This window comes from Saccopteryx leptura, chromosome 12 (assembly GCF_036850995.1).
Source record: "Saccopteryx leptura isolate mSacLep1 chromosome 12, mSacLep1_pri_phased_curated, whole genome shotgun sequence".
NCBI lineage: Eukaryota > Metazoa > Chordata > Mammalia > Chiroptera > Emballonuridae > Saccopteryx > Saccopteryx leptura.
Window position 1 is genome coordinate 18109982 of NC_089514.1, and position 27331 is coordinate 18137312.

Genomic DNA, 27331 nt, shown 5'->3' on the forward strand with positions numbered 1-27331 from the left:
CTAATGAAACATATTTTTAATTTTTTTTAAAAATGTTTTTACTGACTGTAGTGAGAGGAAGGGCGAGAGAGACAGAAACATCCATCTGTTCTTGTATGTGCCCTGACCAGGAATCAAACTGACAACCTCCATGCTTCAGGACAATGCTCTAACCAACCAAACTATATGGCCAGGGCTACTAATGTACTTGTGCTATTTAAAGGCACAATTGTTTGGTTTTGGGTTGTTTTTTTCAACCCATGTATAACAACAGAATGCTAGACCTGACAAAACCTTTTGAAGACATAATTTCCAAAACAGCTCCATGGTACTTTCACAGTACTCATGGTTATTAAACACATACTTTTAAAGGGGTTTTGATAAATTTAAGTTAACCTACCAAATGAAATCCAAGCAAATATTATATGAAAAATTCTTTTGAAATCCCTGTTTAAAAAAATTTGTTTAATTATTTAAATTCTTCACAGAATAGTCATTCTGTAAGTGCATCTTAACCTTAGTGCAACCCTGCATCTAAAGAAGTACTTACTTCCCAAAGTAGCAGATAGAATTTGATATTGAATTCTATTTGTACCAACAGTTATAAGGCTGAAAATGGTGTTCTCTCTGCTTTAAAATCTCTAGCAGAAAATTCTAAAATTCCAGCAGATGAAGAAAGATACTACTGCTCTTAAGGGACCTCTCTAGGCTAAAAATCAGCTGCCATATTCTTCATCTTCTAAAATAAGAAGAAAGTTTTCTCTTTTGAAACCGAGACACAAAGATCCATCTAACTCTTCCAATTCTAAATTTCTAGATTTTACACTATTTTCCCTTGGACAGGCTGACCAGAAGTCTGTCATGACATGCTAAGATAATAAAACTGATAAGTAAGTTGGCATGGTTCTTGTAAAGTTGGAGAGCAAGAAGGCAAAAACTATGGCAAAACTCTTTGGTGTGAAGATCAGAAACTAGCTTTCGGAAAGGTTAGGAGGCAATGCTGGGTGAGAGAGCTCTCTGCAAAGTGAACTCTGCAGTCGTCTTCTCACTGGGCGGGCTGTGCTGCTCGTCAGCTGGAGCGGCTCTGGCTACACAAGCATTCTCCCAGGACTGCAGGGCAGCTGCTCTCTGACCAGGCGTCCTCCCTGTCTATATCCACTGGCAAGGGCGTTCTGAGTGGCCAGATGAGGTCCCAGATGGCAATCTGAATGCCCCAAGGTCTAGGGCCCTGGCCTCATCTGTGCTGCTGCTGAAGGCTGGGCATGTGCTTAGTCAAAAGGATGGTGGCAAATCAATTTCTTAAAAAATGTGAGTCCTTACTAATAACTCAAATCTAGATGACTGATCATCTTTAAAGGACAACAGCATTACATTCATTATTAGTTTTGGCTGCAAAGATTTTTCAAAACAAAAACAAAACCTTATATTTTTAAAATCCTGACATATCTCATTTGTAGTTTCACTACAAAAAATAATCTGACTTAAAAACTAGAAATATTGTTAAAAGATATTTTTACCCAAGTTTTCCTCTTGGCTCACTGAAATAAAATTTAAGCTTAATTTGGCTTTGCACACATTTGTGCTTAAAATTATAGAATTTTAACACAGGACAGTAATATCTCAAAGATCTAATTTTACAAATACACACATACACAAATATTTTATTGTAATAAGAGGAAAAAGCCAAGACCTCCATTCCCAAGGGTGACACACTACGTACACTACGTAATGGTCAAGATAACCTGCACAGAGAGGAGCACAGAGCTCTTCCTTGTATGATAGATGTCACGATGACTTCTGTTCCTCCAAACTGCTTATGGAATGAAACATGTTCGCCTTCCAGTCTGAAAAGCAGACATGGTTAGCACTACCAGTTCAGATAGTTACCAAAGAATGCTTTTTAAAGAAATTTTTTTAACTGTTTGATTTTTAGAGAAAGAGAAGAAGAAAGGAAGAGAAGGAGAGAGAGGAGCATCGATCTGTTGTTTCACTTATCCATGCACTCATGAGTTCATTCCTGCATGTGCCCTAACCTGGGATCCAACCCACAACGTTGGTGCTCCAACCAACAAAGCTACCCAGCCAGGGCCAAAGAGTCCTTTTAAAAGCACTGAACGTTGTCTGCATTCTTTGATTTCAACAATCAAGTTTTCTTTGTGACTTGGGGTAAGAGTGGGAGTGTGAAGAGTTATGTTACCCTTTTAGAATTACAACAAAATGAATTGATATTCTTAATTACAGGGTTGGTTGGAAGAACAAGAAAAGTGACAGGTCCAAAGATATAGAATAAAATCCCCTTATTCTTTTACTCAGTATGTTTATATAATGAGTAAAAGTATTTATGTAAATATACACACATATATAAACTTACAAACACACAAAATGAACTCAATCACCTCTTTTGCAAATATAGACTAAACTAAATGTACCCTATTCTTAAATACTACAAATTTATTCTGGTGTATCAATCTCTTTGTAAAATGTGAATTGGGCTTTAATTTTCTTTGGTAGTTACTGTAAAAATGAGGGGGAAAAAAGTCTTTCAAAACTTCATAAAGCCCTGACCGGTTGGCTCAGCGGTAGAGCGTCAGCCTGGCGTGCAGGAGTCCCGGGTTCGATTCCCAGCCAGGGCACACAGGAGAAGCGCCCATCTGCTTCTCCACCCCTCCCCCTCTCCTTCCTCTCTGTCTCTCTCCTCCCCTCCCACAGCCAACGCTCCATTGGAGCAAAGATGGCCCGGGCACTGAGGATGGCTCTGTAGCCTCTGCCTCAGGTGCTAGAATGGCTCCGGATGCAACAGAGTGATGCCCCAGAGGGACAGAGCATCGCCCCTGGTGGGCATGCCAGGCGGATCCTGGTCGGGAGCATGCGGGAGTCTGTCTGACTGCCTCCCCGTTTCCAGCTTCGGAAAAATGAAAAAAAAAAAACAAAAAAAAAAACCTCACTTCATAAAAACTGATTTCCTTGGCTCCAAGGGTTTGTGATGAAACATAGTTGTGAAGCCAGATGGAAACTGAATTCTCTTCCCAACTACCCATGTGTGGTGGCGCAGTGGATAAAGCGTCGACCTGAAACACTGAGGTTGCCGGTTCAAAACCCTGGGCTTACCCAGTCAAGGCACATATAGGAGTTGATGCTTCCTGTTCCTCCCCCCCCCCCCCTTCTCTCTGTTTCTCTTCTCTAAAGTGAATAAATAAATTTAAAAAATAAAATAAAACAGCAATAATCTAAGACTTGGATAAAACAAAACTCACCTAGAACAAAACAGAGGCCCCAGGAGTAGAGGACATGTCTGTTTTGCTTCTCCAGGACCTACAACAGTGTGCTATGCAGTGGTAGTGGCAGGTATTTATTATTTATTCACTAGACAACAAAAATAAAATCATAACACCATCCCTGTCAACTGAGTTAATACTACATAAAAGTGACATGCAGGGCTATCTGAAGAACATAAATTCTCTATAATCATTACAGTTTTTGGTTTCTCAATTTTTTTTAATTTTTATTCATCTATTCATTTGAGAGAGGAGAGAGAGAGAGAGAAGAGGGGAGGAGCAGGAAGCATCAACTTCCATATGTGCCTTGACCAGGCAAGCCCAGGGTTTTGAACCGGCGACCTGAACATTCCAGGTTGATGCTTGATCCACTGCGCCACCACAGGTCAGGCCACAGTCTTTGCTTTTTCTTGGTCATTCTTTTTTTTTTTTTTTTTTTTTTCTTTTCATTTTTCTGAAGCTGGAAACAGGGAGAGACAGTCAGACAGACTCCCGCATGCACCCGACCGGGATCCACCCGGCACGCCCACCAGGGGGCGATGCTCTGCCCATCCTGGGCGTCGCCATGTTGCGACCAGAGCCACTCTAGCGCCTGAGGCAGAGGCCACAGAGCCATCCCCAGCGCCCGGGCCATCTTTGCTCCAATGGAGCCTTGGCTGCGGAAGGGGAAGAGAGAGACAGAGAGGAAAGCGCGGCGGAGGGGTGGAGAAGCACATGGGCGCTTCTCCTGTGTGCCCTGGCCGGGAATCGAACCCGGGTTCTTAGTCATTCTTAATGATATAACACCTTCAGAAAGTAAATAAATTCATATCCACTGACATGTCACATACTGATTAAGAGGCAAGTCATGCCAGACCTGTGGTGGCGCAGTGGATAAAGCGTCAACCTGGAAACTCTGAGGTTGCCGGTTCAAAACCCCGGGCTTGCCTGGTCAAGGCACATAGGGGAGTTGATGCTTCCTGCTCCTCCCCCCTTTTCTCTCTCTCTCTCTCTCTCCCCCCCTCTCTATAATGAATAAAATCTTAAAAAAAAAAAAAAGAGGCAAGTCATGAAATAAAGACCTCATAAATGTGACAATTTTTATTAATTTTATATTAACATAATGCAAATATTAATGTATCACTACATGTTTATCATATTTCATAATACTGCTTAATATATAGTAATTAAATGTTAATGTTATCAACATTTTACAAATGTTAATGAAAATGTAATATAAGACTCTTCTATGGCTTATATTCCTAGAATCTGTTTTAAAAACTCATTCAAGATTGGTTTATAATATACATATAGTTAGTAAAGGAAATGTTCTTACTAACCTCAAATTCCCACTCAACACAGGATACCACAAATAAAAGCTTTTTTATTTCTAACTCTCTCTGTGTCATATACCGCCCATGCCCAAAGAGACAGTGTTCAGCTAAAATACAGGAATCAATGTCTATTAAATGTACTAAAGGAGTTCACAGTAAGATAGTTAGTGTTGCTCAGCTGTTAAGGTAGGTGCTAGTCCTGCTCACCTAAACCAAACTTAAAAAGTATTCTCACTTACTAGCTGCCTAACATCCTATATGACCTTGGCCAAGATATTAACCTCTGACAGCCTTGGTTTCCTGTCCTATAAACTGCAGTCAACATCATTACCTTTATACAATTGCAAAAAATTAAATGAGTTAATATAAATAAAATGCTCAAACACAATGTCTGACACATAAGAGACAAACAATAAATTAATTCCATAAATGATCACAGAAAACACAAATATAGGAAGTATATACAGAGTGACAGTCGGTGGAATAAAATACAGGGTTCTAGAAAAAGATGTGTTTGATGATGTGGCCTTGAGCAAGTTCTTTACCTCTCTAGGTCTCAGTTTTTGCACCTGATAAGAACTACTGTACAGTGTATTCTGAAAAGTAAGTGAACTTATTTACCAACTGCTGCCTACAGTATCTGGCATGCTCTAAATATGCAGTAAATGTGAGCCAAATATAAAACATAAGGTTAAAGAAGAATCCTTTTACTTCTAGTTTCATTCATGAAAAAAAATTAATAATTTCTTTTCCTATTAGAATATTATGGAAGTGGGAATTCAATCCTATGTCATTCAGCCTGATAAAGAATACAATATGTCTCACAATACAGAAACGGATTACCTATTTACTAAATTTAATGCATGCAGTCTGCCTGCAGGGAGTACATGAAAGGGGTGAAAGTCTATCAGGAGGTTACTAAAACCATCTACCTACCCTACTATTAAATTCAATATAGGTAACAACATCCTACCAATGAGGACAAAAGGTGATAGAAATTCTAGAAATAAAAATACAATGTGCTTAACTTTATAAAACTATATTAAAATTATAAATAATCAAATTACTGCTTCAATAAGCATATTAGAGGTTTTAGTATTTATGACAAATATTCATTTAGTATTAGACAACTTGTAAGTTGGTTCATATGGAAACTTAAATACATGGAAAGCACGTAGGATTTACATAGCACTTTAAGTATAATGATTTCTCCTATAGAAATCCAGTTAGTACTCATCATTATATGCCTCAGTCTTTCCCTCTTCCCACTTCTCCCTCAGCTCCCTGGCCTAGCCACCCTCAACTACAGCCAAGTGAGCATTTTACACCCCTCCCCCAACCCCACACCAAGCACAGGCACCCACTTACCACAGCACAGATCACTATCTGGTTCCTATATTCCTGTGCAAAAGCAGCTCCGCTTCTGTGAACAAAAAGCTATGGTAACTTGACTCATTATTTACAATACTGTACTAAACCCTCTCTGACTGGCCACATTAAGAACAGAAACAACTTGGACACTTTACCTTCAATTTCCCTTATGAAAGCTCCTCTCAGTGCTAAGATTCTCACTTGTAACTGTCTCCAAAACATAGGAAACAATCACATGTAAGTTCCTTTTATTTCATTTTACCAATCACTTCTTTTATGATCATAACCTCTCTCATTCTTTTTTCAAGTATGCATCTCAAATCTATCACAAGGATCTACCCATCTGTCTCCTATGAAATCAAAGTTCTCTACCTATGTCCTCTCCCTTTGTTCAATATCAAATATGTACTAAACTATGTTCATCAGTGTGAGGAAAAGAAATATACCTATGTCATATATATAGACTATGACACAGCCCCTGCCTACAGGAGGTTCACAATTCAATTTTAATGTATACTAATATTTCTTGTCCAAGCCTGAATTTTGCTATGCTTATAGACGACTCCTTACAGAATTTCCAAACTGCATGCAAAATCCAACATAACTTAAAATGACCTTTCTCATCCTGACCTGGCCAACTTTTAGTTATTCTTTATGACCAAGATGTTATCACCCTTTCCATGAAAACATTCCCAGAATCCTATAAGCAGAACTAGTTTTTTTCTCTGGGCTTCTATAACACTTCATAGCCTCTATAAACCAAATGCCACATTGTAATTTAATTAACTCTATAGTTATCATATTCCACAGAGTCTAAGATGCAAGTGATCATAAGGAAGAAAAACTTCTGCTAATTAAAGTGTGACATGCCTATAATTATAGGGTGCATTTCAATTTCAAAGATGTTAAAACAAAAAAATATGTATGTCTTAGAAGCAAAGAAGGCATTTTCCAGACAACATGGCAGCATAGGTCAATGTGGTACTCAGAACCTCTCACAACATCAAACTTACAACTAAACTACAGAAAACCCATCACTCAGAACCACCTGAAATCTGGCTGAATAAGTCCTACAACTAGGGAATCAAATAAGAAGCCATATCAAGACTGGTTGGAGGTGTGAAGACACGGACTGGACTGTCCTGGCACGAGTGGTAGCTGGCCTTGGTTCGCAGCTTGGGCACCTCCAAGCCCAGCACAAGTAGCAGTTACCTGCAGATCTCTTTGTAGCTCATGCTGGGAGGCCCAGACCGAATACAGGCAATGGTTCGGTCTAACCCTAGTCTGTCCCTCCGGAGAGACTCCAGAGCCAATGCACCAGGTAGACAGCTTCAAACCATGGTGAAGCGTCACCACCCACGCACCTCCACAAGCGACACACTCAAAGGGCAGACTCCAGAGTCCCACTGAGAGGAAGTGCTCTTACAGGGGATGGGGCCCTGCACAGCTGGTCCTCCATGGTGGTTCCAGACATTTCTCCCAGCCAATCAGCCTGGTGTAAATCCCTCCTGCTGACATGCCAACAACAAACAAAGCCCAACTGCAACAGGAGGGTGCACAGAGCCCGCTGCAGTGGTGCACGCGGAGTGTCCACCTTGGGTGAGCGAGGAAACCACGCCACTGGATCTGATAGGACACCTACCACATTAGGCTACTCCACCAAGCCTGGGAAATGGAGCAGCTCTACCTAATTCATAGAAACAAACACAGAGAAGCAGCCAAAACGAGGCGACAAACAGGCCAGGCCCTAAGTGAAAGAACAATGAAAAGAACTAAATGAAACAGGAGAGCAAAATAACAGATACAGAGTTCAAAATAATGGTTATAAGGGTGCTCAAGGAATTAGTAAGAATTTCAACAGCATATAAAAAGAACATGAAACCATAAAAAAAGAACCAGTCAGAAATGACGGATACATGCCTGACCAGGCAGTGGCACAGTGGATAGAGCATCGGATTGGGATACGGAGGACTCAGGTTCAAGACCCTGAGGTTACCAGCTTGAGCGCAGGCTCATCTGGCTTGAGCAAAAAAGCTCACCAGCTTGGACCCAAGGTCGCTGGCTCGAGCAAGGAGTTACTCGGTCTGCTGAAGGCCCATGGTCAAGGCACATATGAGAAAGCAATCAATGAACTAAGGGATCGCAATGAAAAACTAATGATTGATGCTTCTCATCTCTCTCCGTTCCTGTCTGTCCCTATCTATCCCTCTCTCTGACTCTCTCTCTGTAAAAAAAAAGAAAAGAAATAAATAAAAAGAAATGACAGATACACTAACTAAAATGAAAAATAATTTACAGGGACTCAACTGTAGAGACAAGGCTAAGAATCAAATCAGCACTTTGGAAAATAAGGGAGAAAAAACAATCAGAACAGCAAAAAGAAAAAAAAAATGAGGATAGTGTAAGGAGCCTCTGGAAAAACTTCGAGAGAACCAACACTTGCATCATGGAGGTGCTAGAAGAAGAGAGAGCAAGAAATGAAAAGATAGTGACAGAATACTTCCCTAACCTGGTGAAAGAACTTGACCAGGGGTCCCCAAACTATGGCCAGCGGGCCGCATGCGACCCCGAGGCCATTTATCCGGCCCCCATCGCACTTCCGGAAGGGGCATCTCTTTCATTGGTGGTCAATGGGAGGAGCATAGTTCCCATTGAAATACTGGTCAGTTTGTTGATTTAAATTTACTTGTTCTTGCCCTGGCCGGTTGGCTCAGCGGTAGAGCGTCGGCCTGGAGTGCGGGGGGACCCGGGTTCGATTCCCGGCCAGGGCACATAGGAGAAGCGCCCATTTGTTTCTCCACCCCCCACCACCCCCTCCTTCCTCTCTGTCTCTCTCTTCCCCTCCCGCAGCCAAGGCTCCATTGGAGCAAGGATGGCCCGGGCACTGGGGATGGCTCCTTGGCCTCTGCCCCAGGTGCTAGAGTGGCTCTGGTCGCGGCAGAGCGACACCCCGGAGGGGCAGAGCATCGCCCCCTAGTGGGCAGAGCGTCGCCCCCTGGCGGGCGTGCCGGGTGGATCCCGGTCGGGCGCATGCGGGAGTCTGTCTGACTGTCTCTCCCCGTTTCCAGCTTCAGAAAAATACAAAAAATAAAATAAAATAAAATAAAATAAAACATTTACTTGTTCTTTATTTTAAATATTGTATTTGTTCCCATTTTGTTTTTTTACTTTAAAATAAGATATGTTCAGTGTGCATAGGGATTTGTTCATAGTTTTTTTTATAGTCCGGCCCTCCAACGGTCTGAGGGACAGTGAACTGGCCCCCTGTGTAAAAAGTTTGGGGACCCCTGAACTAGACATACAAGTCTAGAAAGTGCAGAGTCCCAAACAAGATGAACCCAAAGAGGCCTATACAAAGACATACCATAATTAAAATGCAAAAGACAAAGAGAGAATCTTTAAAACAGAAAGAGAAACGCAGTTAGTTTCATACAAGGAGATCACACACTTTCAGGTGATTTCTCAACAGAAACTTTGCATGAAGGAAATATTCAAAGTGATGAAAAGCAAGGATTACAACCAAGATTACTCTACCCAGCAAAGTTATCATTCAGAATAGAAGGACAGATAAAAAGTTTCTCAGATAAGAAAAAGTTAAAGGACATCAGTACCAAACCAGTATTACATAGAATGTTAAAGGATCTTCTTTAAGAAGAAGAAAAAAGATAAAAATGTGAACAATGAAATGGCAATAAATACATATCTACCAACAACTGAATCTAAAAAACTAAATAAACAAACAAGCAGAACAGAAACAGACTCATAGATACAGGGAACATTTTGATGGTTGCCAGGTGGCAGAAGGTTTCGGGTAATGGGTGAAAAAAGGTGAAAGGATTAAGAAACACAAATTGATAATAGTCATGGGGATGTAAAGTACAACATTGGGGATATAGTCAATAATAGTCTAAAACCTACACATGGTGTCAGATGTGTACAAGATTTGGGCTGATCACTTAGTAAGTGTATAATGTCACTGGGATGCAAACCTGAAACTAATACTGTATGTCAACTGTAAATAAAAAAATTTTAAATGATTTTAAAAGAAATCTTCTAAGTTTATAAAGTTAGGACCAATCAATCATTGGATTATGGAACTATAGTTTGAATAGGAAAATAAATTAAAATGTATATTGTACTAAAATGAATATAAATATATTTTTCAGAAACACAATTGATTTTAAATTCATCCAGTTTTTCATTTTATGCCTTGTTTCCTGCTGTATTTTCATCAGAAAATATAAGACTATATGCTGTATTGTGGCATATTATAGCGCTACAAAGAATTATTAGATTTTGTTTATATAAAGACATCATAACACATATTAGCATCAATATCTACATATTATTACTCAGGTTTCAGGTTCTTCAACTAGTAGCAGCTTACACAGAAATGTCTCAACTAACCTTATCTTTCATGCGAATCTATGATGCTTTATATTTTTGAAACAGATTCTTCCAAACCAGAAAATAATCCCTGATTAAAAATTAAGCCCCTTTCAAATTTGCATGATTTTTTTCAGACAAAGATGGCTCTATTTAAGAAGCAGTTTGGATTGTGTGACTAAGAATGTAACCCCCACTTTTATGAGATCAATACAAGGTTTTCTTATGTATTCATCCAAAAAAAAAAAGCAAAGAAATGCAGTATGTCTCCCATGACAGACAGTATCTTCTGTCAGAGCAGCAGACATGTCTCGTTCATCTTCTGTTTCTCAATGCTACACCATGCTTGATACACAGAAGAGAGTATGAACCAGCAGAGCTAATTATTTTTACCTAATCCCTTACCATTTCTCTCATGGCACCATTCTGTGTACTAAAGAGGTTTTTTCCCCCTTTTTATTGAATTTATTGGAGTGGCAATGATTAATCTAAAGCAGGGGTCCCCAAACTTTTTACACAGGGGCACAGGGGGCCAGTTCACTGTTCCTCAGACTGTTGGAGGGCCGGACTATAAAAAAAACTATGAACAAATCCCTATGCACACTGCACATATCTTATTTTAAAGTAAAAAAACAAAACGAGAACAAATACAATATTTAAAATAAAGAATAAGTAAATTTAAATCAACAAACTGACCAGTATTTCCATGGGAACTATGGGCCTGCTTTTGGCTAATGAGATGGTCAATGTCCGGTTTCATATTTGTCACTGCTAGGTGTAACAAGTGATATGATGCGCTTCGGGAGCTGTGACACGTGCGTCCAGCGTCACCAGAAGTAGTACTGTACGTGAGCACTGCCACACTTTGCGGGGCCGCCACATATAATACTCCAGGAGCAGGATGTGGATGCATTCTGTGCTCCTCTCACTGACCACCAATGAAAGAGGTGCCCTTTCCGGAAGTGCAGCGGGGGGGCCGGATAAATGGCCTCAGGGGGCCGCATGTAGTTTGGGGACCCTTGATCTAAAGAGAAGTTTGACAACCTGCTTTTTATAGTAAGCAACTTCACTGCCATAACAGTTCTAGAGCCCATGTTGAATTCATACCTAAATTTCTCCACAACCTTCTTTTTACTTGTTTCCTGGTCTATAAACTTTTCCAAACTTTTTTTTTTTAATTTATTCATTGTAGAGAGGAGAGGGAGAGACAGAGAGAGGAGAGGGAGAGGGAGAGAAGGGGGGAAGGAGCTGGAAGCATCAACTCCCATATGTGCCTTGACCAGGCAAGCCCAGGGTTTCGAACCGGCAACCTCAGCATTTCCAGGTCGACACTTTATCCACTGCGCCACCACAGGTCAGGCTTTTCCACACTTTTATCTGTAGAGAAATACTCTGATAATAACATTTGCACCTCAAATCTTTCCATTCAGCTGCTTCCATTGACTAGGTTCATGTTTTTCAAAGTTATTTTATTTTGGCAGAATCTCTTCCTCAAACTGTTAGGAAATAATCCAATAAACACAACTTCTCTGGCTGAAGCAGGGGTGGCAGGCTGTTCAAGTGGCGTGCCCTGAGGTACTCCGGGGACCACGGGCCTCTCTGGAGCACACAGAGGACCACTCCCTGTGTCCGCCATCCGCTTCCACATGTGACTTCAGGCTCTTCACTCCATGTTGGGCCACTTGGCTCAAGACATTCTCTCCCTTCACCTCTCTATCTTTAAATCTCAAATGTCCACTTCCCAATCCAATCTTAAAGGCCTGTTTCAAGTCCTATCTCCATCACAGAAAGCCTTTCTTCCTTATTTACTCCAACCCACTGATCTCACTCATCTTTGAGCTTGCATATTCATTTTCCATACCTCGAAACCTAGTACTTAACTGAAAACTCTCATACGCAATTGCAGCTGCCATATAATTGTTTCACACGTGGAAGCCTTATTTCCCCCAACAGAAGCATTCCTTTAAGATAGTACATTCAGAGCCTCACAGACTGAGCACACAGCAGACCCTTAGTGCTCACCACACTGCTTCTTTTCCACCTGTACACACTCTCCCATAGCCTTGCTTGTACTTCAACTCTCTTGCTTAGCTCACGCTAATATCTGTATTGAAAACTACTCATTCTCCCACTTCACTATTTCATATTTCACATTGTTCTAGTGGGTGTCGCTACATAGAGATTTTTACCAAGTTACCAACTTCCATATATAGTTTTCTTTTTAATAATCAAAGGCTTTTTATACATATTATCTCATTTGATCTTTGCAACTCTATGAGGTAAATAAAGAAGGAATCAATACCACTAATTTACAAATAAAAAAAGGAATCAAGCTCCAATTATACCATGTTTGCCCAGGACAGAACAGCTAAATGGGAGTAGCACCCAGGCAAAAATGCAAGAGTTGTAATACTTAGTTCTGTATTATAAATTTGATTTTAACATCATTTTTCCCAACTGCCTCAACATCCTCACAAGCAGGCTGTGAATGCCCCGGCCAGGAATCAGGAGCTCCAGTGTGTCAAGTGTGTCCAGTGCCGAGTGTCTCTTCCCAGCTCTCCCTGACTGGGACTACTGACATTTACACATTTCAGTGAAACCCCTCACACGCTTTCTTGTGTACTCCACCCTGACCTCCCATAAAGGCACTGAACCATGGGCTTTGCTCTCTTCTCTGCTCCCCACCTATTTGGCTGAGTCGCCCCCTGATGCTCCCTTTCTTGCATGTGACCCCTCCGGGCACACAGTGACTGTTTCTCCAGAATCAGTGATATGAAACATTTTTGCTCTGCTCTCTTCTTGTGGCCACAACTGACTGACCAACACAAAACAGAAAATCCCTGTGCTCTAAGAAACCTCTGCATACACACATCTGCTGTAATAATAAACCCACTCCAATCACAGCACCACACCTCCAATCAAACACCGACAGTTCCTGCACCTAGCTTTATCATACACAAGGAAAGGCGAATCTTCATATATCGGAATTATCACTTTTTCTATGCAAGCGTCTCAGATCTCAAATATTGTTTTAAAAACACCAAAAGCTAGATAGTCTGAGCCAAAAAGACAGGCTTACTGGATGTGATTACTCCATGGGGTCAAATTAATAAATCTGAAGCTGTGAGTGCTTCCCAGAGTTTAAAATCCTAGATTTTCCAACTGCTCTCCAATTCCACTCAAAAAAAGTAATAATACTGTTCATACTAAAATGACAATATAAGAAATATGACTATAAAGAGTTACTGACATAAAATATCCTAACTACAAATTCAATGTTGAACACCGAAGTATATGTTTAAAATACTAATGCTTTGGCCTGACCAGGAGGTGGCACAGTGGATAGGGCACTGGACTCGGACACAGAGGACCAGGTTCGAAACCCCGAGGTCACAGGCTTGAGTGTGGGCTCATCTGGTTTGAGCAAGGCTCACCAGCTTGGATCCAAGGTCACTGGCTTGAGCAAGGGGTCACTCAGTTGGCTGTAGCCTCCCAATCAAGGCACATATGAGAAAGCAATCAATGAACAACTAGGGTGTCGCAATGAAGAACTGATGCTTCTCATCTCTTCCCCTTCTGGTCTGTCTGTCCCTATCTGTCTCTGTCTTTGTGTCTGTCACACACACACACACACAAAAAAAAAAAACAACTAATGCTTTGGTAGTCAACAAATAAAAGTGCTAATGACTCAGAAAAATAGCATCTAAGAGTATAATGAAAGCCAAAAAAAAATCTATTAATACGTGAATTAAAGTACTGCATTTATTATTAGAATTTATCTTAATTATACTGTCTTCGTAATAAGAAAAATGGTAAATGTGATCCTTAAAAAAATCCCTAAATACTTAAGCAATCATTAAATTTAACTAAAACTTATAAAGCACTCTCACCACATGCTAGAATTACCCAGAACAAGACCATGTTCTCAAATATTCACAGAACCTCAAATTCTAGAATTAGATGAAGACCCATACTTCACCTAATAAAATTTTCCATACAGTATAAAAAATTCCATAGAGTCTCTGTGGGACAGAGCTCTCGCCTCTGATGGTAGGAAGATCACTACTTCATGAACCAAACCATTCTATTATTGTACAGCTCTAGTCCATGTGTATACTCAAATACATACTCCATTTTTCCCCCAAGGTCAAACAGAAGAATTTCAATTACAAAAAGCCTAGCCCTTCATATATCTGAAGACAACTTTTATAATTTCTCATTTTGTTTGAACAATAAAAATAGCCCTGGCCGGTTGGCTCAGTGGTAGAGCGAAGGCGCGGCATATGGAAGTCCCAGGTTCGATTCTTGGTCAGGGCACACAGAAGCGCCCATCTGCTTCTCCACCCTTCCCCCTCTCCTTCTTCTGTCTCTCTCTTCCTCTCCCGCAGCCAAGGCTCCACCGGAGCAAAGTCGGCCTGGGCACTAGGGATGGCTCCATGGCCTCCGCCTCAGGCGCTAGAATGCTTCCTGCTGCAATGGAGCAATGTCCCAGATGGGCAGAGCATTGCCCCCGTGGGGCGCATGCCAGTGGATCCCAGTGGGGCACATGCGGGAATCTGTCTGACTGCCTCCCCACATCTAACTTCGGAAAATAAATAAATAAATAAATAACCGCTCTTTGACTACTGCCCCTATGAAATGTTCTCCACACTCTTCCTTCTGAGAATCCTTGATGTGCCAGTTTGTCAATGTTCTATTTAAAATGTGCCACCAGCCCTGGCCGGTTGGCTCAGTGGTAGAGCGTCGGCCTGGCGTGCAGGGGTCCTGGGTTCGATTCCTGGCCAGGGCACACAGGAGAAGCGCCCATTTGCTTCTCCACCCCCGCCCCCCCTCCTTCCTCTCTGTCTCTCTCTTCTCCTCCCGCAGCCAAGGCTCCATTGGAGCAGAGATGGCCCGGGCACTGGGGATGGTTCCTTGGCCTCTGCCCCAGGCGCTAGAGTGGCTCTGGTCTCGACAGAGCAACGCCCCGGAGGGGCAGAGCATCGCACCCTGGTGGGCAGAGCTTCGCCCCTGGTGGGCGTGCCAGGTGGATCCCGGTCGGGCGCATGTGGGAGTCTGTCTGACTGTCTCTCCCTGTTTCCAGCTTCAGAAAAATACAAAAAAAAATAAAATAAAATAAAATAAAATGTGCCACCTAGTACTGTACACAATATTGCAGAAATGGTCTGACAAGCGAAAACCAGAGCTTTACTCTAGTCTTAGTTCCCATTAAGTCCAATAAATCCCAAGTCATCCTCACAAACCCTGCTGTCAAGCCAGGTTTTTCATCTCGTAGGTATGCAGTGCCCCACTCCACCCTGTCAATAGAGGATCTTACCTGTTGCATTTACCTTGCTAATTCTGGCCCAGCATTCTAGCCTGTTGGGATCATTCAAAACCTCAATTCTATTTATTGCCTGCCCTAATTATTAGCAATATCTCCCAGCTTTGTCTCACCTTCAAATTCTGTAAATATAGCATCCTTCAATCCGATGTTTGAAACTGTTAAACAGGACTGTATCGAGACAGAATCCTACACTACAATACCAGAGGCCTCCACTGAGGTGGACAATCAACATTTTTCATATAATTGAGCAACCAAGTATGAGCCTTTATAAAAACCATGATTATCAATACTGAAATCAAGATACATTGGACTGATGTTATTTCCTTTGTATACTCATCTGGAAACCCTAAAGAAATAGATAAGAACAGTTTCTTGGTGAACCCAATGATCCCTGAATTTTTTAAAAATACTCCAAGACCAACCACTCAATAATTCATTCAAAAGACTTTAAGGATGGTTATCAAACTAGTTTGTCTGCAGTTTAGGATTTTTTTATAAAGTGAAGTGCTTATTTGTGCTAAATTTTTCCACAATGCATAATTTTTAAGTTACTGATACTGGCCTGACACTAAATCTGTAAGTTCCTCTGACCCTTAGGATAGCATTCATCCAGACCATCCTGATACACAAAAAGCAACTCAACATCCTCCATCTCCTCACTTAGCTTGAGCAAGTATCTCTGAGTGACAGCTCTTAGTCATTTCAGGCGGAAGTGCATTTTCCTCACTGGTTAACAAGCAGAATGGAGACACTATGCCTTTCTTCTATCCTCTCCATTTTACACCGTTTTGCTCAAGCAATGAGTCTCTTGCTTTGATGTAAAACCTTAACAAGTTGTTTAAAATAATTTTAAAAGCCTGGCTTTATTAGGGCTTTCTGCTTTCCTGACATTCTTAAAATATCAAGCTGCTTTCTATTTTCATGCTTAATCCTAAGCATCCCCCCATCTTCTACATTACTGCATGTAACTCGGAGTTTAACATCGAAGTCTCCATGCAGCCACACCAGTTTCTGGTCACCATTTTTTTTCAGCTACATTTGGTCATACTTGTCTGTCAGTGCCACACCATGTTAGGCCTAGAAGAAACCTTAACAGCACAGTCAGAACTTCGATTTTCAAAACTGCTCACCCTTTAAAGGGTTTCAGTATGCATCAGACACAAAGGGTGAAAAACAGCCTTTATTTGTGGACTGACCCTTTTACCTTACGTCACACAAACAAAAGTCTCGGAACACCGTGAATTTGGAGAATGGCTCTAACCACGTAGTGGAGGGGCAGATTTGCTTACAGAAGTTAGAGCTCAGTGAGGCTGCCTGTAAAATGGACCCAATAATACCAATCTTACAAAAGTATTGTGAGTTTTAATAAATTAATATAAATATCCAGCCCAGAATTTAACACATAGGTAAACAAATATTTTTTCTTCTTCTTCTAATTTTTTTTAACCATTTCTACCTATAGTTTGGGAAAAGATACAAATATCTCAAATGCCTGAGAATTTGCCTCCCTACACGTGTAAGTTTACTAATCTCTTTAGTTCTGAATTTGTTTTCAAGAAAGAATAGTATCGCCTGATCTGTGGTGGCGTAGTGGATAAAGCGTCAACCTGGAAATGCTGAGGTTGCCCGGTTCGAAACCCTGGGCTTGCCTGGTCAAGGCACATATGGAGTTGATGCTTCCTGCTCCTCCCCCCCCCCTTCTCTCTCTCTCTCTCTCTCTCTCTCTCTCTCTCTCTCTCTCTCTCTCAATCCTTTCTAAAAATTAATAAATAAAATAAAAACAAAAATTTAAAAAAAAATGTTTATAAAAAAAAGAAAGAATAGTATCACTTAGGTTCCACCATTAAATTCGATTAACATCGAGACTTCGAGAACTGCATTTTTCATCAATATCATATTCAACATACTAAGGCTGAATTGAATACCCAGTGAAAATAAACAGGCAGTCTATTAGGAAGAGGATAGACTAAAGTTGGATACTCTCCCCCTCTGATTCCTACACTAAACCCACATACATTTCCTCATTTACTAACAAAAGATTTGGATAACAAAGCTATAAGCAGAAAGACAACTGGAGAATAAGTCAAGTTTCCAGCCCTCACTTTGCCAGGAAGTACCATGAAGTTATTCAAACTTTCTGGGCTTCAGTTTCCTTATTTCTAAAATACCACTAAGGAATGAGGGAGGGAAAGAAACAGTCAATTATCTTTCATTAAGCCTTTATCTCACAGCATACTCATAAAGGCAATTTGTGGTTCAGCAGGTTACCTTTGCCACAATCTGCTTATTCATTAGGTAGCAAAATACAAGCATTACAAACAATCACATGTCATACCTCGATCAGAAGATTACAGAGGAGCCCACATAAACGTATGATCTGGTATCAGGCCATGTTCCCCCTTCTACTAGCAACCCTTACTATGTCATCCCTACGGCACTTCACTTAGTTCTGCAGAATCTCTCAGCCATATTTCTGCTTTTGCTTGTAACAGTAAAATACAACATTCCTTTAGAGACTTTAGTAGCAATACCAAAATGCTACAACTAGTGAGCAATAATCTTGAAGATTCTTTCAAAATAAATTTATAATTTTGTACAGGTCATTTCTACAAAATACATGTATAGCAAGTTCTCCCCATCTTCCTTCTTTATCAAGCTTCCTTTCCTTTTTTCTCTTCAACTTGCTCTTCCACCTGCTTCAATATTCCTTTAAGTATTACTTGTTATACTACATATTCCCTCACTTGGGTTTGGAAAACAGATGATTAAAACTATTTTCCATTGCTTCTCTAACCTGAAATCCCAATCAGAGATGCCCTTCTAAATAATTAATGCAGCTCTACACTGAGTACCTTTTCATCTTCTATGAGAAGCTTAAAAATAGGCAACAATACTGTTTCGGCATCATCAACAAATTTAAAGGTCATCTAATGGGTAAAACCAACTTGGCAGTTCAGAACCTACATCACTTGTACAGTATAAATTCCTCATAATGAATGCTAATCTATACTGAGCAAATCTATTTTAGAGAAGTAAGATTAAACGAGTAAACCTGACTTCTCTGAAAGGAAATAACAACTAGACACAGGAGCACATGTCTATGTATACAAACAGATGTATGTGCAGATGTAAATGTGTGTGTATTTGTTTACATATGTGCACATGCTCTATTAAGATGCCTCCTAGGGAAATCCAAAGTAATAGAATATATGTGGCAAAAGAAAACTATACTTGCACTAAACTTAAGTCCATGTTCTACTTTTCATAGCTCTGGAAAAATGATGTAGTAAGAGGCTGATTCTACTAGATTGTTAGGTTTTGAAATTAAATATAATGTCGATTATTCTCTTCGGTCCCATTTTCAGCGGTAAATGAAAACTGGCCCTCCTACTCCTGGTTCTGCTACATGCGCAGGTTTCAAAATTTAAATCCCCCAAAAAGTAAAGGAAGGTAAGAAAGTCAAGTGTTTGAAGGCCTAATAACATCTTATCCTCAAGTATGAACTTCCTGTGAAAATTAGCATAAAAATGTTAACTGTCATTAAGATTGTTCAATATCCATCCATCAAGCAGGAACAGGATCTGCTACTCTATGTAATGATTAGGGCCAAAATTAAATCAAATACAGGCCAATAACAAGTTAATTACAGATTTAAATATTAACGGTTCCTGCATATTCTAAATCCTTTTTTTTTTTTTAATTTATTTTAGAGAAAGACAGAAACATCAGTTGTCTGATGTTTTTAGAGAAAGACAGAAACATCAGTCCCTGTATATGCCCTGACCTGGGATTAAACCTGCAATCTTTGCGCATCAGGATGATGTCTCAACCAACCATGCCAGCTGGCCAGGGCTACTCTAGATTCTTTAAGGAGATCTAACTCCTAAAGTCTGCTTTACCTAGGGATCTATGGGTACCACAGCAAAACATCTTCCATTTCACTCACTTAGTTAAACACATGGATGTTCGTAAACCAACAGTACTTGGTTGTTACCTTAGCTCTTAACTTAAAATGGGATTTCTGCTTTTCCTTTAATCAAAGCCAAATTCAAAATCCCAACAAAGAAACAAACTATATAGAGGGTACACGTATTGAGTTCCTGTTAAAAGTCTATCTAATTAAATGCTGGACGCTCAGCCTGGAACTCAGGATTTCAAGCTGAGACCAGACCAAACCATAGCAACACATTAGGCTGAATAAATTATCAAGGAAAGAGGATCCCTCTAGGTTGTCATTAACAGTGTCATTTCATAAAATCAAGTATGAAGCTCTCCAGCTCCATGAACCGGTTTTCTCCAATTTACCTTGTACAATTTTTTCCCTTTTTCTGCCCATATCATCCAGACACTTCCCCTACTTCCTGAAGAGTACCATGAGGATGGGCAGTGGAAAACTTTAGTCCCCTGTACTTGAGCTAGCCATTACATTCTGTGAAAGCTTACTACTAGCCCTGGCCGGTTGGTTCAGTGGTAGAGCGTCAGCCTGGAGTATGGGAAGTGCTGGGTTTGATTCCCGGCCAGGGCACGCAGGAAAAGCACCCATCTGCTTCTCCACCCCTACTCCTCTCTTTTCTCCCTATCTCTCTCTTCCTCTTTCCCCTCCTGCAGCCAAGGCTCCACTGGAGCAAAGTTGGCCCGGGCACTGAGGATGACTCCATGGACACCGTCTCAGGCACTAGAATGGCTCCAGCTGCAACAGAGCAATGCCCCAGATGGGCAGATCATCGCCCCTGGCGGGCATGCAGAAGTCTGTGTTTCGGCTTCTCACTTCAGAAAAATACAAAAAAAAAAAAAAAAAAAAAAAAAAAGCTTACTACTAATAATTTTTTCCAGTCCTGCTAATAGGTGAGCATTTAGATCAAATTTTCCCGCCATAAAATAAACAAAATTAAATAATACCATTTTCCTGGGGTGGGGGGAAAGGAAGGGGGACATGAAATAATCAAAAAGTACTAAAACATGACTGGGGACACAAAGTAAAAGGTCTGAACATCCAGGGCTCACTTATGAAAGGAAAATGCAGGCACTTATTGCCCATCCCCCTCCCAGAGACAGTCAAGTGCCCCGTGTCCCACTCTTAATGTCTTTAATACTCAAAGCCAAAAGAAATGAATGAAATCAGAATGATCTCATTAGCTCCAGTAAAACTATTCCAGGGCATTGCTCCCAATCCCACATTGGTATCTTCTCCGTTATTTTCTAGACTTGGATTCAGTAAACATTTGTCTAGCCCTACTATGCTAAGTAGTAAGGTAAATCTGTGAACAACTAGGCCCAGATTAACTGCAATGACCTGCAGAAATCAGGGTACATTTCTGGTCTTTGTAACATGGCTATGATCTTAAAATGAATGAGCATATCTAGGACATAGACTCCTCAACATCAACAAAATTTAAGATCTTTGATTTCAGGAGAAAAAAAATCCAACCATGAAAAATTCTTATCTCCTTATACATTTAAATCCCCCCCCCCCCCCCACATCATGTAAACTCTTTAAATAAACAAACTATCCCCCAAAATGACAGACAAAACACAACTACTGGAAGTGCTCAGCGGGCAGCCAGTCCATAGATGTCTGTGGAGTAGAACTATGAGTTGTAGTTGCCGTCAAATTTCATTCTCTGAGATACATAGGAATTCACTCAACACTCACCTGCTTCCACACTTTGCCATTTGGTTCACTGCTGAAAACTAGACCCTCGGTTCTCAAATTTCACTGAGATTTACAATCATCTGGAAAGTTTGCTTGAAAAGCAAATCCCTTGACCACAGCCCCCCAAAATTACAGTGCCAGAAGCTGGATCCTGCATTTATAATAATGTACCACTCAAGTGAATCTCAGGCAGTCACCATCACACTCTCAGTTAACACTGGCTTACCCCAACATTTGGCAAGGGAAAAACTCTGAGTTGTAATTGATAAAAGAGCACAAAATTGCCCTGGCCGGTTGGCTCAGCGGTAGAGCGTCGGCCTAGCGTGCGGAGGACCCGGGTTCGATTCCCGGCCAGGGCACACAGGAGAAGCGCCCATTTGCTTCTCCACCCCTCCGCAGCGCTTTCCTCTCTGTCTCTCTCTTCCCCTCCCGCAGCCAAGGCTCCATTGGAGCAAAGATGGCCCAGGCGCTGGAGATGGCTCTGTGGCCTCTGCCTCAGGCGCTAGAGTGGCTCTGGTCGCAACATGGCGATGCCCAGGATGGGCAGAGCATCGCCCCCTGGTGGGCAGAGCGTCGCCCCTGGTGGGCAGAGCATCGCCCCTGGTGGGCGTGCCGGGTGGATCCCGGTCGGGCGTATGCGGGAGTCTGTCTGACTGTCTCTCCCTGTTTCCAGCTTCAGAAAAATGAAAGAAAAAAAAAAAAAGAGCACAAAATTGACTATATCTAAGGTAAATTATAAATTACTCGAGTCTCTTAGTAATTCACTAATGCTCAATAGACAAGACAAAATATAAGTGAAATAATTTTTTGCTCTGACAATGCTATCATTCAATCCACCAAAAACATGTTTTTCTTAAATATCTGTTGTCAATATTCAGAAAAAGAGTAGGAACAAAGCGAGCTAAGGCCTGCAATCAAGAGAAGCACTTGTATAATTGTGCAGTAATTGTTTTAGGGGGAAAAAACACCACACTCCTTGGCTAGATTACTCTGCTGTCAACACAGGAGCCATTAGCCATACGTGGTTATTTAAATTAAAAGTTAATAAAATTTAAAATTCAGTTCCTCAGCTGCACCAGTCACGTTTTAAGTGCTCAAAAGCCACTCGTGGCTAGTGGTCAACATATTGAATAAAACAGATACAGGACATTTCCATCATCACAGGAAATTCTACTGGATAGCTCTGGTTTAGAGGTAATGGTAGCTAAATAAAACATGTAGTCTCTGTTCCCCTAATCAGAGAACTCAATCCAGCAATTTCCAATTTTAAATGTATACATCCCCTTTAGGTATTAACTATAAAAAAAAACCCTAATATAATTTTTCTGAAACTTGTTTCAAGAAAGGTCACTCAAAAGTGCTATGCTTATTCATTTCAGATTATCAAAACCCAAATATTTACAAAAAGAGTTCTAAAAGTATCAAAGGCACTAAAATTGACAACCAGGTTTTCACCAAATCAGAACCAATGAAAAGTGTTTAATTACTAGAAAACCAAAGGTAGTAGGTAAAATAAGACTGGTCCAGAAAGAGTAAGACTAGTTTTCCAAATACTTAAGAAGTATTATTTATATGCATAATAACTGCTTATAACTGGTTTTAAAATGACCTGACAGCAATTAATTCTAAATAATGACATTTTACTACCTTCATTTTTAATTTCTTTCCACCAACTTCACATTAAAGACAACTATAAATAACAGAACTACTATATAAGATATACTTAAAATATAACTTTGTAAGTAAAGACTACTAACTTAAAAGCCTGAGCAAGTTCTGGTTTTAGCAAAAAAGTAAATAAAAGTTAAACAACTTGTAAAATTGTTTCTCACAACTGGATCAATATCTAGTTTAAAACAATGCTGTAGAATAAAACGCAAACGCATGGATAAGATGCTGAAGCATGAGAAGGAACTTCCAATTTAAGAAAAAGTAAGCCTTGTTACAAAGTAAAATAACAACTTCAGGCTCAGAACAGTATACTAATTCAGATTTAAACCTACTTTCCCTTAAGGAAGATATAAACGTCATTTTGACTAGCGTTCTTTCAGAAGCGTTGAAGTGTACTCAAATATGATCTCTAAGTTACAGAAAACTGTTATGATTCTAAACAGCAAGTTTTGCTCCGAGGAAGAATTTTATTAAACTATCTAACAAATTTAACACACGCAACCTAACACTAAATAAAATGTACAAATGTGAACAGGTCACACTGAGGATTACAGAGCTGGGAGAGTATAGCATTTGTATGTATTTTTCATTCCTTAAGATTATGTTTACTTCAGAGGTCTACGTCGAATCTAAGCATTAGCAAAGAAAAGCAATAAAACTGATGGTTATTTTAAAAATGTATAAAAGATCCTTAAAGAGAAAAAAGCTGCGGTCACTTACCTGCAACACTAGTGATTGTAACCGGAACTCCTTGCACTTGAACGCCTGCAGCACCCAGGTTGGCAACGCTCACAGTCTGAAGGTTAGGCACTGATGCAAGCTGGGCAGTGTTCAAAGTTATTGGGGCGCCAGCAACAGCCACGGGAGCAATCTGAGCAAGGGTCGTGCCACCACTTGAAGACACTGGGGTGATGGTTAACTGTTGGGATAACCCAGCGTTCTGAACTTGCAAATTGGAAAGACTCTGAATATTCTGAACCTGTACAGTTTGCCAACTGATTTGCCCTGAAGGTGTTAAAGTTGGAGCCCTGATAAGCACCTGAGTCGGATTCACTGCTTGCAGTTGAACGTTCTGCAAAGGCTGTTGCTGGATGGTCTGAATGGTTTGCCCTGACTGGAGCTGAAAGGACTGTGGTGGGATGGCCTGCAGGAGCTGCTGCTGAGGCTGTTGGATCTGGATCTGCTGTAGGAGAGGCTGGCCTACAATCTGTACCTGCTGGAGAGAGCTGGGCTGATCCTGTGCATTCTGTATTCCATTCGACTGAAGCTGACTGGAGCTCTGGGCTTCAGACTCAGTAGTAGCAGGTGCTTGAGATTCTTCAACCGTGCGTTCTGAATTACTGGCCGATGTGCTTGCGTACTGGCCGGAATCTGCTGAGCTCACTAACGTGTCAGTGCTGGTCAGGGATGCTGAAGTGGTGGTTGTGCAGGCGGTGGAGGAGGAGGGAGATTCCGGCATAGTGCTGGCAGCAGCAGTAGTGGTTGTGGGTGTGGAAACTAACTGACTCCCATTAGAGGTCCCACTTTCAGTAGTTGCAGCCGGCTGGCCAACCTGTCCAGTGCCCCCTCCTGCAGCCACGTTGTTTATCACTGGCAAAGCTAAAGTCACTCCTCCGATGTTAATTGGCAGGGTTGTTACCACTTGAGCCTGCGTACCAGGAAGGGTCTGTAATTGCAGTGGTATTGAAACACCGGGTCTAATTTGGACTGGAACCGTCTGATTTGCCAGGTTTTGAGCAAGAATATTCCCAGAAGCTGTCCTGTTAGCAGCCGTGAGGATAGCTTGATTATTACCTGCAGATATAAGCTGAATTTGACCCTGCAAGTCCTGTAGAGACGAACTACTGGTTGGATTGATTTGCATTTGCTGACCTTCCACCGTCTGAAGTTGTGGAATCACTTGGTACTGGACACTACCACTCGGATTTTGTACCTGTATGACTTGAAACTGACCGGGGGTGGAAGAATTACCTGATTTAGTTTTGGTAGGAGATGCACTCCCGTTATTACTGCTGGAAGAACTTGATGAACTAGAAGCTGATTGAGAAACGTTATTTTCTTTTGAAGCAGGAGGAGTGGAGGCAACAAGTTGCCAAGCGTTTCCAGCAAGTTGTGTTGTTACCAGTTCTAGCTGTTGTGGTTGATTTTGAAGTTGCACCAATCCTTGGCTTGGATCTATAATAATCTGTTGTTGTCCAGTTGCTTGATTTTCACCAGGAGTCCCTATCTTGCTGCAAGTAGCTGCCAGTAAAGCCAGAGGAGAAGGCTGAGAGTCCTACCCAACACGGATGGCAAAGGAGAGGGAGGGAAAAAAGTGGGCGGGTTTAGTAGAGGCCAGTAGTTGGGAGGGGCTTATTTATTTTGACAGCTCTACATTTCAGAACTTACTCAGAAAGTAGCAGAAATCGAAAAGAAGTATTAACAAAAACAGTTAAGATATAGGAATAAGGAAGCTGATCCTGTAATATCAAGTTTTAAAAGGAAATTTCTAACAAACTTTTTTAATGTGTTATTTTCCTAAACTCAAAATGCCCTTAAGGAAAAAATACACACCCGTTTCATATAGTCTCAGTTTCTGGTGTAGTTTTAACCAACGTTACTCTCAAACACGTGAAATCTTTATAAATTTACAATTTAACTTCCTCACTCTCAGAAAGATGCTTTGAGTGAATCAACATTTTTATTCTGATCTTCACTTCTGGGCATTTAAAGAGCATAACTCCCTTTTCCCCCTTACGTTCATAATGAATTATTCTTATATGTTTCCTTTTACCTGGGAGCCTGAGGTTTTGGGTTTTTTATTGTTATTCTCTGGCTCAGAGGTTTTCCCTCCTTCTGTAGCCATCGCCGCCGCCGTCTCCTCCTCCTCCTCCTTCTTCTGATCTGCAACAAACCCCCCCATACACACACACACACGACAACAGGTTATTAGGATTATTATTATTCGTCTTCCTCTTCTCCTCTCCTCTCCCTCCCCCCGGCACATTAATCTCCATAAACCCGCGATCCACGCACACCGGCAGGGGGTGGGGGAGAAGGAGGGAAGGGAGGAGGGGGATATCACAAAACGTGGTTTGAAACCCGACCCATCGGCTCGAGAGCAACACCCAAAAGGAGGTTGTTCTCTCTCAGACATTAAGACAAAACACAGCCCTCCTTCCCTCCCCCTGGTTCCCTCCCGCCCTCTCCTCCTCCCCTTCCAGCATCTCCGCGGCCCCGGGGGAGGGGGGAGACCGAGCAGGGTCTGGAGAAGCAGGGAGGGCGGGAGGCGGTGAAGGAGACCGAGGGGGGTGGAGAATACGTACCGCTCATCCCGCATTAACAGGACAAACCCTCAGACGGAGACACTGGGATAGAGGTGGGTGGGGGTGGGGGCGAGGCGGGCGGAGAGGCCGGTCCCGCCCGCCCGCGGTGCTCGGAGGAGGCTGTAGCTGGCACAGGCTCTGCCTCTTTTTCCGCGAATGGCCGCCGCTGGGCTGTGGCGTAGCAGCTCCTCTCTCCGCCCGAGCCCGGCTGACTCGCCCTTGATTGACAGCGGCGGCGCGCGGCGCGGGCGGCGGCGCGGGCCAGGGGCGGGGCCAGGGCGGTGCGAGCCCGGCCGACTCCCCACCCCCCTCGGCCTCTCTCCGCCGGAGCCGCCGACTCTCCACCCCTTCCCCCAGCGGATTGGCCGCCGACCTGCCGGGGGCCGGGGCGCTGGGGCCGCCTCCTCTCCACCCCTTTTCTCGGGGTTCTTCTCGCTGCAGCTTTTCTCTTCCTCTCGTGGCTCCTCCGGTGCTCCTTCTCTCGGCGTTCTAGCTCAGACGCGCTGCTGGTAGGCTCTCCATACAGCCAAACTTGTCGTCTCAGGATATCCCGCCCCCTCCTCATTCCCCGGCGCCCTCCCCTCAAAAGCCCGCTCCGGCATCCCTCGGAATTGCCACTAGAGGAAAAAACAGGGCTATCGCTTACGGGGAGCGAGAGGGGCAGATGAGGGTGCGCAGCGGCCACCGACGGCTCGGTGCGCCGAGCGAGCCGGCCACTGCCCCCACGCAGGGAGCATGCCTTTCCTGAGGCGCATCCGGACCCGGGCGCCCTTTTTCCCTGGCTTAGCCCCTATTGGCTGAGCCCCTGGTGACGCACGCTGAGTGGTGGGAGAAAGGCAGCGGGGCGGGGCCGCAAAGGCTGTCGGTCCTTGTAGTTTCCTGCGGCCGCTGCGGTCCTATCCTGGCACCGCCTTCCCTCCCGCCCCCGACCGAGACCGCGCTGCCAAGCGGAAAGCTGCCCGAGGGGGCGGTGGCGGCAGGGCGTGGCCGGGGCCGAGTGGGAGTTGAACTAAGCGAGGAGGAGGGGGAATGGGTGTTGTTTGCCTGGGCCT

At 42.3% G+C, this 27331-nt stretch overlaps 1 protein-coding gene and 1 non-coding gene across 3 annotated transcripts in view; one reads left to right on the top strand and one right to left on the bottom strand.

Annotated features, from left to right (window-relative positions):
* Positions 1–26996, bottom strand: part of SP4 (Sp4 transcription factor) — a 76406-nt gene extending 49410 nt beyond the window's left edge. The window contains exons 1-3 of one of the 2 annotated variants that reach the window (XM_066353822.1): positions 26280–26996; positions 25748–25852; positions 23695–25249 (exon numbers count right to left, since the gene is read on the bottom strand). In XM_066353822.1, the coding sequence (XP_066209919.1) occupies positions 23695–25249; positions 25748–25819 (1627 nt within the window). In that variant the 5' untranslated portion in view covers positions 25820–25852; positions 26280–26996. Of the gene's footprint in view, positions 1–23694; positions 25250–25747; positions 25858–26279 lie in introns of both variants that reach the window. The other variant, XM_066353821.1, reaches the window with a different exon arrangement.
* TRNAS-GGA (transfer RNA serine (anticodon GGA)) lies at positions 8633–8709 on the top strand. The gene has a single exon. It is a non-coding gene; the product is annotated as a tRNA-Ser (tRNA).
* Positions 26997–27331: the final 335 nt, after the last annotated feature.